Raw genomic sequence first — 16,140 nt, 5'->3', positions numbered from 1 at the left:
TTAGAGGTGGTAGCGTTACACCGATAGGTGATGTTTGGCCACCTTTAAGGGCAGAGAGAGAGACAGAGAGAGATAGAGAGGACGAAAAAAACTGAAGATAAACCCCTATCCACGCGACAAACATAGTGGTTCGCACGTACCTAGCAGTCCTACCAACGCTTGGCTGATAACGCTTAGCAGCTCCGGCACTACGCCTGCATTTCTTAACTGTCCCAATAACACTTGGATGTTGGTGGATGTCAGCGGGTTTGTTAGTGTGCACAATGGCGATACAGTGGTTGCAGGTGTAGTGTTGCTACCTTCACCCGCGCACGCGCGCGCATATGACATTAAAACACGTAATGAGAAGATGACGATCGTAGCAGGGGGAAGGAATCGTTTCAAACCTACCGATATTCTGCAGCAATATTTGACTGATCAGTTGCAGCAGCAGAGTCGTCGTACCGTCACTCTGTTGCGATTGGCAGTTACACGGACAGCAAGCGGTCGGCAGTGGTGCTCCCGTTACGGGCGGTACCGTGATGGGAATAATCGGCGGTGTTACGACGCTCGGTACCGTACATACCACTGGACAGGTTGCTCGATCGACCAGCAGCCCTTGTTTGATTTTTAAAGCAAAAATAAAGCGTTACAAACTACAGTAAATACTTACAACTTTGTCGATCGAATAGGAAGGGAAGCATTAGCGAAGAGAGAGTGGTAGAAAATAGCAAAACAGAAGAAGAACGAAACGAAAGGATAGTTTAAGTAAGAGCTTTATTTAGCAGCTACAGAATAGAGTAGAGAATTAACAGGTATGATGAAGTTGTACAGATTGAGAAAGAGGTAACAAGCGCCAACGGCCCCGCTCCGAATTATCTCCATCATACTCCTAGAGCGCCACCTAGCAGCCCACCACCACCACCACCGACACCACCAAGCAGCCCGCTCAACAGACCGGTACCACCGGTACCCAAAAGGTCTACGCCCAAAAGCTTCAAAAGATTTTGCACTATTTCCAAAATCTTTTCCAACAAACCCTGAATGATACCGGCTTGAACGCCTGCACCGTTCATGTCGGTCATCGTGCCGTTCATCGCTTGCTGACCGTTCAGCAATGCACCGAGCAGAAGGTTCAGCTGGTCAACGATATTCTTCACCAAGGGCGTAATGTTCTTCAGTGCCTTGCGCAACTCGCCGAACGTATCGTCCAGCCCGAGGTCTATGAGTAGCTGCACCAGCTCCGAGAACTGATCCGTACCGGTTAAAATCATCGTGATGTTTTTCAGCACATCGCAGCAGCAGTCGGACGATTGGTTGTTGCTACCACCGTTGTTGTTGCCGCCGTTGTTGTTGCCACCGCCGTTGTCAAAGATCGAACAGTTCAGGTTCGGGAACGGGAACGGAACCGGGTACGGTACGGGGAAGAATCCATTTGGCAGCCCTCCGTTCACCGAGCACGTCGTGCTGTTGCAGTCCACCTTCAGAAACGGTTCGCAGGTGCTCTTACACAGATCGAACGAATGGCCGACCGGGCAGTGGTGTGGCGTTGTACTGGAGAAGGCGTAATGAGACAACAAGCGAGATAATATGAATAAAAAATACATACAATTATACCAGATTCACATACATTCCGTTATCACACGAGTAGTATTGGCCACAGTTGCGCGTATCCCGCACGAATCCACTGAAGTTACACTCAGCATTGGAGCAGAGCCGATCCAGCACCTTGCGGAACAGCGGGAAAGGACCTTCGCCGCATTGATTGTTCACGTCGTCCCGATCAAGCTCAACGACTGCTCCGAACAGATGATGCTGCTCGATCTGGCTCAGCACCTCGTTCAGCGAGTAGTCGCTGTTCAGCGGACAGCTGATCGAGGCTGGCGATGGTGTCGTCAGCAGCAGGCGATGTCTGGCCAAACCGTACATCAGCGCACTGGATAGCATCGAGGACTGCACAGAAAAAGAACACACAAACAAACACGAGATCTTCAACATCAAACCACTTCCCACTCGATCGTGTTCGCCTTACCTGTCCGACATGGTTGATCGTTACAAAGTCCGCCACTCGGTTCAGCGTCTCCACTAGCTTCGGCTCCAGCTGGCAGCTGTTCATCGTCACCATCACTACGTACGTGTTGCCCAGGAAGCTGCGCAGCTGCTCCATAAACTCCGCATACGTCTGCTGGGTGACGCGAGCCTGCACCGGATCGCACTGCAGATCCAGCCCCTTGAAGCCACTCTTCTGCAGCTGCCGACGGATCGTCTCCACCAGCGTGTCGCGCCCCTTGGCCGTCTGAATCATCGTACCGAAGTACTCGCACGAGCTCGGACCACCGTACAGCGAGAACAGCCGATTGCGTCGATCATCGCTCGCGTACAGAGTTTTCCCACTGCCGTCCGTACTCTGTGTGCTCTCGACCGGGTATATCTCGTACAGGCACTGCTTCAACATTTGACTATTGCCGATCTTCATAGGATCACGCACACGACACATGACACCACACTTTTTAGCCTCACATTGTGCCACTGCTATAATCACCACCGTCATCACCATCCAAGAGAGGTGATTCCTAACTAAACACCGCACCATCTTTCCAGCTCTTAAATCGTTAGTCCCCAATCAATGGGATGTCCAAGCCAATGCCAGCCTATCCCGACGACACCGAGCGACCACTTGCTGCAGGTGCGTTTCGTTTATGCGCACCACCTCAACACTCAACACACACTGTACCCATGTCAAACTTACCGCAACCATCTTATATAACCCTCACCCCCAAGGACCCACTGCCGCGATCACAACATCCGTGCCGCGATAAGCCCTATAAACCGTAGCGTCTTGCGCTTATCGGTGACCATACGCTGCACCGTACCGAAAAAGCTGCAAATTTTCACGCAACGCTTCCAACGCCGCTCGGCTACATACCTCAGATAAGACACCGCTACTGTGTTGTGTGCAGAGTGCTGCCACAGCCTTCGGTCTTCGGTTGAGGCATTTCCAGTAGCTGACGAGAACCATTGTGTACGGGTATAGTCTAAATGAAAAGGGGAAACCCTCTATATGTGAGTGCAAACCAGGGTGCAGCGTAGTGATTGGGGCGTTGTTTACGTTACGATCTGCACTTTAACCTCAGCCACAACGTGGTGCCGACCATTTCTGGTGCTCTTCGATCGTTCCTTTGTTCAACCGAGCAACATGATGCAGGCACTAAACAATGGACAGAATAATAGTAAACAACACTGCGCAACTATGCGGAAACTCGTTTTTGTAGCGTACGTGGTGTATTAAGATGAGCGTTGTTGAGGACCAGCTCCATGACCTCTTGGGCAGAGCAAACCGGAACCAAGACAGCCAGGTTAAGCTGATCGGTGTCGGGTAACAGTAGTGCTCTGGTCGAGCTCTGCATACTCTGCTCAGTTGACCTCCCCTGGCACCATCCGTAAACAGCTATTCCAGCACGAAATGGCAGATCGCGCCAGCAAACACGTGGCTGTCAGTTTTTTGTGTGCGCGCGTTAACTCGTATTCGGGGCAACCTGTTATCCATACACAAGCAGTTGACTTTTTGCATGATCGTCTGCCTGCTGCTGGTTGCATAATCTATCAATATGAGGTAACGAAAAACAATATACTTACATCAAAATTAAATACGATTTAATGTAATATTTGTAATATACTCTCCCATCCGGATGAGTCTGATCTGGACCGATGTTAGGAGTGATCGTCATAGTAACGAAGGATTAGTAAGATCATAATCAGCATTAGATGCTCGGATGACCTAAACGTTTGATAATATACGGACGGCGACCCTTTGCAGCTGATATTTGGTTCATATCTCATGCACAAATCATCATTTTCCTAATCGATTGAATTATTGATCCGTACGAGAACAGGATTAAAGAACACAGCTTGTTGTAGCAATGTTACACTGCGGGTATACTCAATATGATGATTAATTTTAAATCTACGATTCACTACTATATTAAGACTCTATACAAGTATCCTCAACGAGTGCCAAATCTTTTCTGCTAACAAAACATCAGAGCGGTAGCATCTAAGTAAAGTTCTGTTTTTAAGATTTCTTCCATTAGGATCTCTTAACCGCTATGCCATTCGAAACTATTCTTGCCAACAAGCTAACAGCTAATAATCTTGGACACAATTATGCTTTTTTATTGTTTGCAATCTAGTCAAATTTCTCGTTTATTTCAACTCCATTTGCCTCTCAGATGAAGATCGAAGCTTTTTCTTTACATTTCCCCATACATTCAAGAAATATTCGATATGTTTCATTAAATCATAAATTTCTTAAGGCTTCCTTTGGAACAATATATAAAAGAGCTAATGGTGAGTGCCCGTATCTCTGGCTACACGCGATCTCCAAACAGCCCAACAGAGCATTCTTCGTTTGTTTTACAAAATAATCAAGAAAATTATTATATCAAAGTTTCATCAAGTTACAACTAATGAATCTTAAATAATATTCGATATTGCTGCAATCTGTATAATCAACAATTCGATGATTGGGTATACATTTTAATTGAAATAAGAGCAGTTTACAGAATGCCAGACGATCAGAAAAAGCTTAGTAGCGAAGACCGTCCGCGGTTATCCTTCAACGTTGAGCGGACCAATCGCCCGCAGAGTGTCCCCGATAGGTCTGATGGCCCCAATTGTTATAAGTACAGTAGGTTCGCCACTCACCTGGGTGAGTTGATCGTATGTATACACGTATTCGTGTTGATATTTAGCGAGATTTTATTGAAATTCCTCTCAATTGTATTTAATAAGAGTAACTCAGCTAGTTTTTTTTTGTTCTTCTTTGATCGTTGATCGTCCTTCCGATCGTGCTGAGTGGCGTCTGAGTGGCTCGCTGAGTGATCAGTCAGTGAGAGCCGATCTATTAGTGTACGTTGGCTCAACTTTCCCATTTCGCCCTAAAACTCATCCAATAACAAGAACTCAAAAACGTTATTTTGAACAATAAAATAAATTCATGAACAGGCCCAGTCAATCGCATGTATTTCCATAAAACTGTAAGAACCCTAGCTACTAGCGATGACACGGTTTGAACTGAGCATATCAGTACTACGAGATGCTGAAGAGACAGTTATTTCTTGTAACATTTACCTCCACTCGGCTTCGAAACATCGTCGTTGTGCCCCTTTACCCGTCCATCCCTGTGCACCGATTGTCGTCATTCAAGGTCTTTTGCAAATGTCCAAATGTTCATAAAAGTCAAATGGTAGATTTTTAGAATATTAATTTATTTAACTATATATATTCAACACGCACTACAAACAATTTTATACCCTCGTGCAGGAACATCAATGCCCTGAGAGCTCCTTAGTGTAGTGTAGCTTACAGCAATCCTAAACTACCCGTCAGTATTGCTGCACCCTGTGCTGAAAGCAAGTCGCCAGCAGGCGCAACCGCACCAGCGGCCGGTACTCCAGTGCCATCAGGCACAACACTACCAACTGCAGGTAGTCCACTAGTACCAGGCACAACACTACCAACGACAGGTAGTCCACCAGTACCAGGCACAACACTACCAACGACAGGTAGTCCACTACCACTAGTTGGTGCTGCTCCGCCACCCCCACCACCACCACCACCACCTAACAAATTTTGGAGCAGTGTTTTCAACAGATTCAGTAACTGTTCCAACAGACCGGTAGTAACGCCTATATTGTTCATGCCATTCATCGTATTATTCAGTTGCTGCTGCCCATTCAGTAAACCTCCGAGGATGTTGTTCACCACCTGAACGATGTTGTTCAACCCAGGGGTGAGGCCCGACAGCGCGGTACGAATTTGGCCCGCCGTATCATCCGCCCCGAGCTCCTTCACAAACTGTATGAACTGCGAGAACTGGCCGGTGCCGTTGATGAATGACGTAAGATTGCGCAGCACATCGCAGCAGCAGTTGGACGTCTGGTTATTGCCTCCGCCGCCTCCGTTGTTACCTCCGCCTCCGTTGTTACCGCCGCCTCCACCATTGTTACCACCGCCGCCTCCCATTGGGCAGTTGGCATTGGGGTTCGGGAACGGAATCGGGAATCGGATGGGCGTCAGACCATTGGGCAAGCTGCCAGTGACGACGCACGTTGTGCTGTTGCAGTTTACCTGCAGGATTGGCTGGCAACTGCTTTGACATAGATCAAACGAATGGCCGACCGGGCAGTGATGGGTTTGCTTGCTAAACATCACAATTAGAGATTATAAAAAATAATGAGCATTCATCTTACAAATGGTAGAGAACCAACGGCGTACTTACTGCCCATTGACACACGAGTAGTACTGGCCACAGTTGCGCGTATCCCGCACGAATCCACTGAAGTTACACTCAGCATTGGAGCAGAGCCGATCCAGCACCTTGCGGAACAGCGGGAAAGGACCTTCGCCGCATTGATTGTTCACGTCGTCCCGATCAAGCTCAACGACTGCTCCGAACAGATGATGCTGCTCGATCTGGCTCAGCACCTCGTTCAGCGAGTAGTCGCTGTTCAGCGGACAGCTGATCGAGGCTGGCGATGGTGTCGTCAGCAGCAGGCGATGTCTGGCTAAACCGTACATCAGCGCACTGGATAGCATCGAGGACTGCAGAGGCCAAGAACACAAGAACACACGAGATCTTCAACATCAAACCACTTCCCACTCGATCGTATTCGGCTTACCTGTCCGACATGGTTGATCGTTACAAAGTCCGCCACTCGGTTCAGCGTCTCCACCAGCTTCGGCTCCAGCTGGCAGCTGTTCATCGTCACCATCACCACGTACGTGTTGCCCAGGAAGCTGCGCAGCTGCTCCATAAACTCCGCATACGTCTGCTGAGTGACGCGAGCCTGCACCGGATCGCACTGCAGATCCAGCCCCTTGAAGCCACTCTTCTGCAGCTGCCGACGGATCGTCTCCACCAGCGTGTCGCGTCCCTTGGCCGTCTGAATCATCGTACCGAAGTACTCACACGAGCTCGGACCACCGTACAGCGAGAACAGCCGATTGCGTCGATCATCGCTCGCGTACAGCATGTGTCCACTGGCGTCCGTGTTCTGTGTGCTTTCGACCGGGTATATCTCGTACAGGCACTCCTTCAACATATGGCTACTGCCGATCGTTAACGGATCACGCACACGACACATAACACCACACTTTTTAGCCTCACATTGTGCCACTACTGTTAGCACCACCGTCACCACTGCCAGCCAGGAAATTTGTTTCCTAACTAAACACCGCACCATCTTTGACGTTGTTAACTCACACTAGATCACTAGTTCCGGGGATAAATCTCCAACCAAATGATCGAGCAACACGTAGGTCACCAGCGACAACTTGCTGCAGGTGCCTGGATCCTTCGTGCCTGAACACTCAACACGCACTGTATCCATGTCGTTCACACCGGTGCCATCTTATATAACCCTCGCACCAAGGACGCTATCCCGCGATCGACACATCCGTGCTGTGATAACACCTGGGCTCTGTCCAAGGGCACCAGCTCCATTACAAAGCTCCGCGTTCGCGTTATCAAAACTGGACAACAAAATGATACACCAAACCCCTGACCGGTACAGCCTGGAGGTTCGCCACCGCAGGGCAGGCTGCAAAAAGCTGCAAATTTTCACGCATTTAGCGATCACTCACTCGTCGGGGGTACACTGCGAGATAAGCTGGACGCCCGACGGCTCGGAACGGAAACGTCATGACCTCTGGCTTGGTGTTGAAGCATTTCAGCTCCGTGCAACACGCTACGGGGTCGATAATGCGAACGTGACCTGGCGGAATGTTTTACGATGCTTGTCGTAGTCCTTTGTTCGAGGGGGTCAGGTCAAGCTAAACGACACTACCGAGGGTAAAAACATATCCGGCTACGTTTTACCCCATAACGATCATATGAGAAAGAGCTGCTGTTGCTGTTGAGCCTACCGTACCTTTTACGGAATCATCCAGAGTCTCTCGAAAGTTCAATAAACGATGCTACAGCAATTTCCAGGTCCAACAGCTCCGGAACGCTACAACTACTTTAGGTGCAACTTTGCATCAGTGCGTGCCATGACGTTGCTTTACTGCTGATTGCGCAATAAGACGCCACACTATGAGAGGGTAGTTGCGCAAGCACAAGCCACGTGCCACGCAGGGTGCTATATTGTTTACACGCTTGCGGAATGTCTCCAGAGGTGTGTTACAAGCAAACAGCAGAAAGTTTGTAAACCTTGAGAAGCTTTCCTTACATATCAGGCACTTCTAAAACGCTTCCAAACGCTTGGCCCACTGAACTGGCGTACCCAGAACGGTGGACGGTTCAGCGCAACCGTTAAGGCAACGGCGTTCGCGCAATCAAGTCACCTTAGAGCCGCAGGACTTTGTACATCTTTTCGGATCGTTTGAACTATCTCAAGGCTCTGTGCTTGGTTGTACGTTGATATGACAATCCCAATAACGCTTCTGCGCATCTGTGCATCACCGGCAGGTTTAGGCTCTAGGAACAAGACTTCGTACAATTTAGGCACATTTAGGCAAGATGTAAGCTTATTCAAAAATATCTACTAGAAACGTTTAATGTTACTGGGAAACACAATTCTGAGTTGTCCATATCTAGGGGATACTCTCAGTCCATGAAGATGACATTGAAGTTAACGGAGTTATTGCTGGGTCTATGTTTATCCTAAAATGGTTTCTGAATTCTATGATATCTCGAGCTGGGAATTGACACTCACTCTGTGCTGGGTCTTGAAACCTATGCCAAAACGTTGGAATGTCTGGGACTGTGTATCTCGACTCAGGAACTGTTAGATTTCTTTCTCCCCAGTATTTACAGCACTAAATTTAAACAACAGGGAATAAATTTATAGATAAATTAATCGAAAAAAATAAACTAAATTTGAACTTTTGGAAGAATTTGTGTCAAAAATGCATAGACTACCGCAACGAAACGATCTTCACAGTCATGCTGTGACCTTTCCGAATGTGAAGCGATTTCAATGCTCTGCAATATTTTGTAGAACCCGCGAACCACAGGTTGAAGATCACTGTAATAGAGCACCCGAGTGGCCCCAAATGTGGAGGTACCTAATAAACGAACACGACAAAAAGATACCTTAGGATAGAATTGACAAGATAGTATTTTAAAGTTGTAAACATTTTACATTTAAAGTGCTTTATTATAATATAGTTTGCAGTCGATCGGCCAACGTTTTTAAAAACTGGCCAAACACTCTCTCTCGCGTAAATCGTACACAGCACGAGAGCCCTATCCCGAATTTGAATACAAAAAAGTTAATTTAAATAGAGGGAGAACATGTTTTAAGCAACAACAATTATACAGACGATAAAGACGAGAAACATGTGTGAAACAAACCAAAAAAAAACGGTTTCCCGGCGCGCCATCATAAACACACGAAAAAAGCATATCTCCGACCCTGTCACCCCCCTCCCTTACAATCGCTTCGGACGTATCGGCATGCATAGGTTGTAATGGGCGACTTTGTCCCAAAAGTCGCCTCCCTTCCATGCGCACCACCCTTTCCCCAGTACCGGACCAAGCTCGTCGGGGCCGGTGTAGTGTGGGTCCAGTATCAGAAACTTGGTCTCGCCCAGCTCCGCGTTCATCGAGACGCCCAGTATGGTGTGGGCCAGCACGCCGCCCCCAATCATGATCGGGGTGCCTTCCTGCTGGAAATGCTGCAGCAGCTCCATGCCACGCGACGCTAGCTCACTGCCGTGCATCACGAACATGATGCGCGAATCGATCCCGAGCAGTCCGCTCAAACACATGGACACCTCGGTCGAACCGATCCATTGGCGGGACCCGATAAAGGGCCGCTGCTTATCGCCGAGCCGCACCAGGCAGGACTGTATGTCGTTGTGGGTCGGAATCGAACCGGAACTGTACCCCTGCAGGTTGAACCAGGAGACGAGCGTTTGCAGCGACCGGTACGCGCAGCCCCAGCCGTTGTCGTCGAAGTTGTCCTGCATGTAGTGATGGTAGGTGTACACACCGTCCACAACCGCGGTTCTGCCCTCTGGATCTGAATAGTCCAAGAAAAGAAACAAAGCGTTATTGGAATTTGATTTTTCAGTTGGAAAACCAATTATTGGCCATTCCCGACTTACGTGGCACGGCGAGAGTTTCGTGCGGATTGATCAGCACCTTGCTCGATCCAAACCGGTGCGCATTGCCCTTCCGGAAGTAGGGCCGGTTCAGCGGTAGCACAAACTGCTTGTGCATGCTAGCGCGCTGCCGCTCCAGGAACGAGTCCGTTTCGCTCACCTCCTCCCCGAGCGGATACACGCACGTCACAAAGTGGCCCAGCTCCCGCGGCAGCATATGGTAGCACTTGGACACGTACAACCGTTTCTGGTGCCGCAGCTGCTCGAGCAGTGCGGCCTCGATCAACCCGAGCGAACAGTCCACACTTTCCACCATGTTGTCGAAACATTTGTCCAGCTTCTTCGTCCGGTGCACCATACTGAGACAGTCCACCTGAAACGGTACCTTCACCGTTTGCGCCTCGTTCCGCCGGTCAATCGTGACGTTGCACGCCTCCCGGCGCAACTTTTCGTCCACCTCGTCCTTCGACTTCTTGATCAGCAGCCCGAAATCGATCACCCGATAGCCGCTCGGCGCCTTACTGCTTACCGGCACCTTTTTCGCTTTCACACGCCCACCGGCCACCCCGAACCCATCGTCCTGCTCCGGCTTCGGTGCCGTGACCATTGCGTGCAGCATTTCAACGCTCTCCTCCTTATCGATGCCCGTCACGGCGTAGTCGCTCAGCATCACGCCTGCAGCAGCGGGCACAGTAAACGCCACACTGCCCGACCCGAGCTGTCGCCGCAGTCGGAACGCATTCTCGCAGACCGATTTTTCCGTCTGCTCGCACACCAGCGTCAGCGTGCACTGGAGCCGCAGCAGGTAGTATTCCCGGTGCAGGAACTCGTCCGCGAACAGGACGCACTCGACCGACTGCAACTTGCGCTGCTCGAAAATGAACGTCTGCAGGTCGGCCCCCGGTTCGCCGGTGTAGTGCAGGTAGACCGGATTGTCCGTCACGAACGCGTCCGGGCCGGCTTTGAGCAGAAAGTCGGTCGGATCGGCGTACGGGCCCGTCTTGACCCAGCCGATCAGATCCAGCCCGCTCGGTAGGCTGTGCTGGATGGGAGCGGGCGTATCGGCGGGTGCGCACTTTTCGGCCGCATCTGGGTCGACCGTCGCCGCTTCGGCCGGTTGTTTCAGCACCCGGGCAAACCCGATCACCGTCGGCACACCGTCACAGATGGTACCGTACAGCTCGCCCGTACCCGGCGACGAGGCAAACGTCGGATCGCAAATGCGCTGCAAAACGAAGAGGGGAAATGGTTAGTTGTGGGTTAGAAGGAAAACAAGGGCAGAGAGACATTCCGTTACTAACCTTCTTAACGTGCTCGGATATTCGTAATTTTACAATCATTTTGCTACCCAAATGAAAAACAACAAACGCAATACACACACCGATACCGAAATTACAACACACTACCAAAAGATTGTTTTCGTGCAGCGAAAGTGACACGTACAACAGATGACACGTAGTTGACAATGGGACGCCGTCATTGCATGAGTGGACAAAATAATAATTTTGTTTTTGTTTGTAATTTATTGTTTTCTATAATATTTTAAAATACATTTTAAAATATTTCAAATAATGTCTTGGCTTGAAATGGGATCAACGGATAAAATATTATTCTTTTGTTGTCCCTTCACGAAATGAACGAGAGCAATCTCTTCCCATTGTAGAGACAGGGAACGCACATGTGCTCGCCTACTTTGGTTTGAATGTAAAGTCGTTTATTTTCAAAATAAAAAGTGTACTTTCGCTCATCGCCATGCAGTATCAGTTTACATCCAATAAATACTCATACTAACTCACACCAACTCACCCTAAAGAGAAATACAAAAAAAATCTGCCTAAAAACATTTCGCTTTCGTTTTTGTGTCCCGCACCCCGCAGGGTTCATCACTTTCCTACAATCGCATCTTTATCGCAACATTTGCGCATCATAATTTCCTGTTATGCTCGGCAGCGAGCGGGAAGAGAAGGAGGAGCAAACCAAGAGAACGGCATCATTTGCTTATCGGAATTCCCCGCGGTACGTGCCCGCCGGATGGTGACGCTGTCCACCACCGCTCTTATCAACACACTCACAGTAAACTCGATGCCATATCCTCGTCGTGGTGTTTTACATACTTCTGGTACGCTTTTTTGTTCGGCTTCCCATGTGTCCTTTTCGCACCACCACCGCCCGCCCCATCGTCATCCGTCGACGCGTCGCTATCGGTGTTACTGTCCTCTTCCCCGCGCCCATGTGTGGCAAGGTTCTTCTTATCTTCCTGCTTTGCCATCCTTACGATGTCCGCTTTTGCGTCCTTCTTGCTTGGTTTGGTTTCCTGTTTTGCTTTTGCCTCCCCGTTGCCTTTCTTTTCCAGCACCTCCTCTCCTTCCTCCACATCGCGCCCATGCGAAATGTTAAAGTCTAAGTCTTCATCGCCAGCCAGAAACCGGATGTCCTCGAAGCCACTCTTTTGCGATTTTTCCTTCAACCTTGCCAGCACGCTGGAACGCGACCGTCGTGCGTAAAGGTACGCAGCGGTTAAAATGCACGCAAACAGCACTACGGTCGATATGGCGTACACGAAGAACTTCATCAGACTCGGAGCGGAGTGGAGCTTTTCTACCGGCTGCAGTGGGGCCATGGCCAGGCCGGGCATTATCACCTCCTCGGTTGTTGATGGCACGGACTGTTCAACCGCCACCAGGTCGGATTGAGTGGTGGTGGGGATGGTCGTTGTCACCGTTGTGGAGGTGGCTGTGGTCGTTGGCGTAGTTGTTTTGCGAGTCGTTGCTGCTGGCGTGGTTGTTGGTGGCAGCTGTGGTCGATTGGTAAGCGGAACGAGACTAGGCCTTGGGCGTAGATTGTACTTCTTCGTGGTTGTCGTGGAGACAGTGGACGTCGTGGTTGGCTTTGTAGTGGTACTCCTGGTCGTAGTAGCGCTTGACGTTGTTGGCTTTGCAGTGGTTGTGGTGGTGGTGGTGGTAGTAGTGCTACTGACCGTTGTGGAAGTCGTTGTCACCGGCCGCGTAGATGTAGTGGCGGCAGCTTTTGCCGTAGTTGTCCTAACCGTGGTAGACGTTGACGGTACAGGAACGGGTGTGGTCGTACTTACGTTACTCCCTCCAACCGCCACCTGAAAAACGCACCGTTCCCGGTAATCCGGACAGCAGGTCTCACTCGTCACACAGTCCTCGTGGCAGTCGCAGTGCACAATCGTATCGTTCGCGTTCAGCACGGCGGCCATACTGCTTCCGCACCGGTTTTCGCACGACTCTATCTTCACCGGCACGTTCTCCACCTCGGCCGGTGGTGGCTCCTCGCCATCCTCGACCGCCACCCGGCAACTGTCGCCCTGCAGCAAGCTCACATCGTCGATCGCAATGTCGCTCTTGTAGCGCATGCCCAGGCTCGCCTCGATCACCACCTGAAAGCGCTCCGCTTGCTGGCCCACCTCAACGTGACCCTCGTGCCAAACGTTCTTCTGATTGCCCCGCTGCACAAACACCGGCTGCAGATCGTACAGGTCGGCGCTCATCGGCTTCACGAACACCTTCAGCGTACCGACCGACTCCCCGTACATGTGGTAGTAAAACTGGAAGCACGCACCGACGCTTAGCTCCGGCTCGAACAGCGGCGATATGAAGCGGGCCGTATCGTTCGTTAGCTGCTCGCCGGAATCCACTATCATGAAGTGGCCCGCCTTCGGCTGCATCGTGGTGTGGTCGTACTTGGGCCCGGTTCGGAGTGCGCGCGGGTTCAGCGTACCGTCGCTGCGCTTCCAGTCGAAATCGTGCAGCGCATCGTTGGACCAGCCGCACAGCGACTCGGTCTCGAAGTCACAAGCCGTCGGTGTCGCCTGTCCCGTCCGCCGGCAGACACCGAGCGGTCGATCCCAGTGCGTCCCGTTGCAGTAGGCGTTTCTCGAGCCGGCCAGCTCGGTCCCCTCAAAGCAGGACAGAAAGGCGGACGCTTTGTTCATCTCGTACAGCACGTGGCCGGACTCTATCGGGGCGAGCAGGCTGCATCCGGACTCTGGTAAGTAAGGGGTACAATATTACACAGTGTCCACTTTTCGTAGAACATGTTTTTGCGGAGAGGAGGGTACACTTACTCACACAAACCGGTATCGATGTGTCCCAGCGACCGTTCTGGCAGTTGGAGTACCGATTGCCGACCAGCTTAAACCCGTACGCACAGTCGAAACGCATCATTCGGCCACGGTTTCGAATTTTCGCCTCCCCGTTCGGGAAGTACGGCGCAGGGCATTGCCCCACCAACTGTCTAGTGAGCGGTCGACGCATGGAGGGCGCTTTCGGATGAACAAAAACTCATCAATGGCGTTTAATGTATGCCGAACGATTGCTTCCTACTTACCTCTCGAGCCGTAAAGGGTTAATTGGCCAGCGACCAAATTGGCAAAGAAAACGATCCACAACAACCCCCCAAGCAGGGTTGCTCCCTTCAAGCTTCTTGATAACACCATTGGTGGTAGAATTCGGCTGCAATATGCACACACAGTCCCAATGAACAGCGACAGTTGCGCACCCGAGGACGAGTTGAAACGGACTAACGCAACGGCGCTTGCTTATCAAAGCGGGCAGCGGTCGGTCAGCATGCGACAATGGAATGAAATTCCACTGCAAAAGACCACACTTTTCCTGCCGCCTTTTTAAACGGCGCACTACGATACAAAACGCGATAAGCGAGCTGGTTGTGTGAGAGTGCCACCCGTCGACCAGTCAAAGCAACCATATCTATCTTAAGTTCTCCGAGAGGCAAGAAACATAAACGGCAAAGCGTATTGGCAAAACTAAGGCTTGCTGCTGGCTGGCAAGAAGTCATTCTGTTGGCGATTTTGTTTGCTTCTTTTCACATGATTAGTTTGTCTATTTTGCTGTTGAATCATATCTTAACGAAACCTATACGTAAATGGGGCCACTTTTTAGGGTGGTGCGCCCCTCACTCTCGCTCCACTATCACCCGTGCGCTCAATCTAACCACTCGCTAATGTAAGTGCATAGCTTGGGCGTGATTTCACCACAGTCGGCACAGTTCTTAACCACCGGACAGATGCCGCAAGGCATCTGCACCAACCCGGGCGCCGCGATCGGCGTCTCGATCGCCCGGTACAGGAAACCCCCACTGATCTGGGCAACCCGTTCGGCCTTGCCGTCGTACACCACCGTTTTGAGTATCGTTTCCAGATCGTCCTCGTCGAGGCTGATCTTGCTAATGCCCAGATCGGAGATGAACCGGTGCACGTCGGCCACGGAACATTCGGACAGCTTCTGCACGGCCAGCGGTCCCTCGCCGCTGCCCTTCGCCACCTCGCGCTTTTGCCGCAGAAACCGCAAGCACTGCTGATTCAGCACGTCGACAAACTCGGCCTCGAAGTCCTGGTCCTGGTACCAGGCGCCCCCGGTTATGGACCGATCCGGCTCGAGGTTGTACAGCATGTAGACTTTCTTTTTGCTTGCCTGCGAATTGGAAGACGATTGTAATATCAGTACGGCAGCAAAGCGCGCGCACCAAACACCCCGACCACTACTCACATTCACCGATTTGACCGCCTTGATAAGCTTCTTGTTTTCCAGCTGCTTCAGCACCTTGTTCAGCTGCGTCATGACCAGATTCGACTTCACGCGAATGTCCCGTATCCAGATGCCCTTGTTGCCGCCCTCCTCCACGATGTTGTAGATGACGCGCTCCTCATTGTCGATGTCCTTCGGGGCGGACGACTTTTTGCCCGGATCCTTCAGCCGGTAGATCAGCGTGTTGCCCTTCTTCAGTATCTCCAGCACCGCCTCCTGCAGCAGCTTGTTCAGCGCTTGCACGCGCTGCTCCGGCGGTACGGACTGGAGCGATTCCGCCAGATCATCGTTGTTGATGCCTTCCGGTTTGTCCTTGGCCAAGGCAATGATTTGAAACCCAATCTGTGCGATTTCGTCCATCGCGCTAGCCGGCACCTGGAAAACGGACGTGTGGTTTTGTTATTGTTTACAGTTGCGCGTGTGCGATTCCGCGGCTGACGTTTTGCGCCAAGCGCCAAGGTGTAGACAATTGCGGTGCGGC

The 16,140-nt window shown here is 50.8% G+C and overlaps 4 protein-coding genes across 4 annotated transcripts; all 4 read right to left on the bottom strand.

Moving 5' to 3' along the window:
• Window positions 1–737: 737 nt before the first annotated feature.
• Window positions 738–2,743, bottom strand: LOC3291466 (uncharacterized). The gene is made up of 3 exons (XM_061659688.1): window positions 2,012–2,743; window positions 1,610–1,932; window positions 738–1,533 (listed from the first exon to the last, which is right to left on the bottom strand). The coding sequence occupies exons 1-3, from the start codon at window positions 2,570–2,572 to the stop codon at window positions 864–866; spliced, it is 1,554 nt and encodes a 517-aa protein (XP_061515672.1). The 5' UTR covers window positions 2,573–2,743; the 3' UTR covers window positions 738–863.
• A 6,359-nt stretch (window positions 2,744–9,102) lies between these two features.
• On the bottom strand, window positions 9,103–11,643 carry LOC1280694 (ufm1-specific protease 2). The gene is made up of 3 exons (XM_320556.5): window positions 11,391–11,643; window positions 10,093–11,314; window positions 9,103–10,007 (listed from the first exon to the last, which is right to left on the bottom strand). The coding sequence occupies exons 1-3, from the start codon at window positions 11,427–11,429 to the stop codon at window positions 9,415–9,417; spliced, it is 1,854 nt and encodes a 617-aa protein (XP_320556.5). The 5' UTR covers window positions 11,430–11,643; the 3' UTR covers window positions 9,103–9,414.
• Window positions 11,644–11,781: 138 nt separating this feature from the next.
• LOC1280695 (MAM and LDL-receptor class A domain-containing protein 2) lies at window positions 11,782–15,545 on the bottom strand. Its single transcript, XM_061662227.1, has 3 exons — window positions 14,443–15,545; window positions 14,180–14,377; window positions 11,782–14,100 (listed from the first exon to the last, which is right to left on the bottom strand). Exons 1-3 carry the CDS (start codon window positions 14,549–14,551, stop codon window positions 12,158–12,160), a joined length of 2,250 nt encoding a protein of 749 aa, XP_061518211.1. The 5' UTR covers window positions 14,552–15,545; the 3' UTR covers window positions 11,782–12,157.
• Window positions 14,922–16,121, bottom strand: LOC1280696 (DNA-directed RNA polymerase III subunit RPC6). Its single transcript, XM_320558.4, has 2 exons — window positions 15,621–16,121; window positions 14,922–15,545 (listed from the first exon to the last, which is right to left on the bottom strand). The coding sequence occupies exons 1-2, from the start codon at window positions 16,017–16,019 to the stop codon at window positions 15,057–15,059; spliced, it is 888 nt and encodes a 295-aa protein (XP_320558.4). The 5' UTR covers window positions 16,020–16,121; the 3' UTR covers window positions 14,922–15,056.
• Between the last annotated feature and the right edge of the window lie 19 nt (window positions 16,122–16,140).

This window comes from Anopheles gambiae, chromosome 3, assembly GCF_943734735.2.
Source record: "Anopheles gambiae chromosome 3, idAnoGambNW_F1_1, whole genome shotgun sequence".
Taxonomy (NCBI): Eukaryota; Metazoa; Arthropoda; class Insecta; order Diptera; family Culicidae; genus Anopheles; species Anopheles gambiae.
The sequence above is the reverse complement of the archived record's forward strand: the minus strand, read 5'-3'. Positions and strand labels throughout refer to the sequence as shown.

Bases quoted from the DNA above. Each gene is read 5' to 3' on its own strand.
- LOC3291466 (XM_061659688.1), bottom strand. From the start codon at position 2,572: ATGGTGCGGTGTTTAGTTAGGAATCACCTCTCTTGGATGGTGATGACG. The intron at 1,933-2,011 runs GTAAGGCGAACA...TTTTCTGTGCAG, and splicing joins CGATCAACCATGTCGGACAG to TCCTCGATGCTATCCAGTGC. The intron at 1,534-1,609 runs GTATGTGAATCT...CGCCTTCTCCAG, and splicing joins TACTCGTGTGATAACGGAAT to TACAACGCCACACCACTGCC.
- LOC1280694 (XM_320556.5), bottom strand. From the start codon at position 11,429: ATGATTGTAAAATTACGAATATCCGAGCACGTTAAGAAG. The intron at 11,315-11,390 runs GTTAGTAACGGA...TTCGTTTTGCAG, and splicing joins TATCCGAGCACGTTAAGAAG to CGCATTTGCGATCCGACGTT. The intron at 10,008-10,092 runs GTAAGTCGGGAA...TGGACTATTCAG, and splicing joins CGAAACTCTCGCCGTGCCAC to ATCCAGAGGGCAGAACCGCG.
- LOC1280695 (XM_061662227.1), bottom strand. From the start codon at position 14,551: ATGGTGTTATCAAGAAGCTTGAAGGGAGCAACCCTGCTTGGGGGGTTG. The intron at 14,378-14,442 runs GTAAGTAGGAAG...TTCATCCGAAAG, and splicing joins AACCCTTTACGGCTCGAGAG to CGCCCTCCATGCGTCGACCG. The intron at 14,101-14,179 runs GTAAGTGTACCC...CTTACTTACCAG, and splicing joins ATCGATACCGGTTTGTGTGA to AGTCCGGATGCAGCCTGCTC.
- LOC1280696 (XM_320558.4), bottom strand. From the start codon at position 16,019: ATGGACGAAATCGCACAGATTGGGTTTCAAATCATTGCCTTGGCCAAG. The intron at 15,546-15,620 runs GTGAGTAGTGGT...TCCAATTCGCAG, and splicing joins AGGCGGTCAAATCGGTGAAT to GCAAGCAAAAAGAAAGTCTA.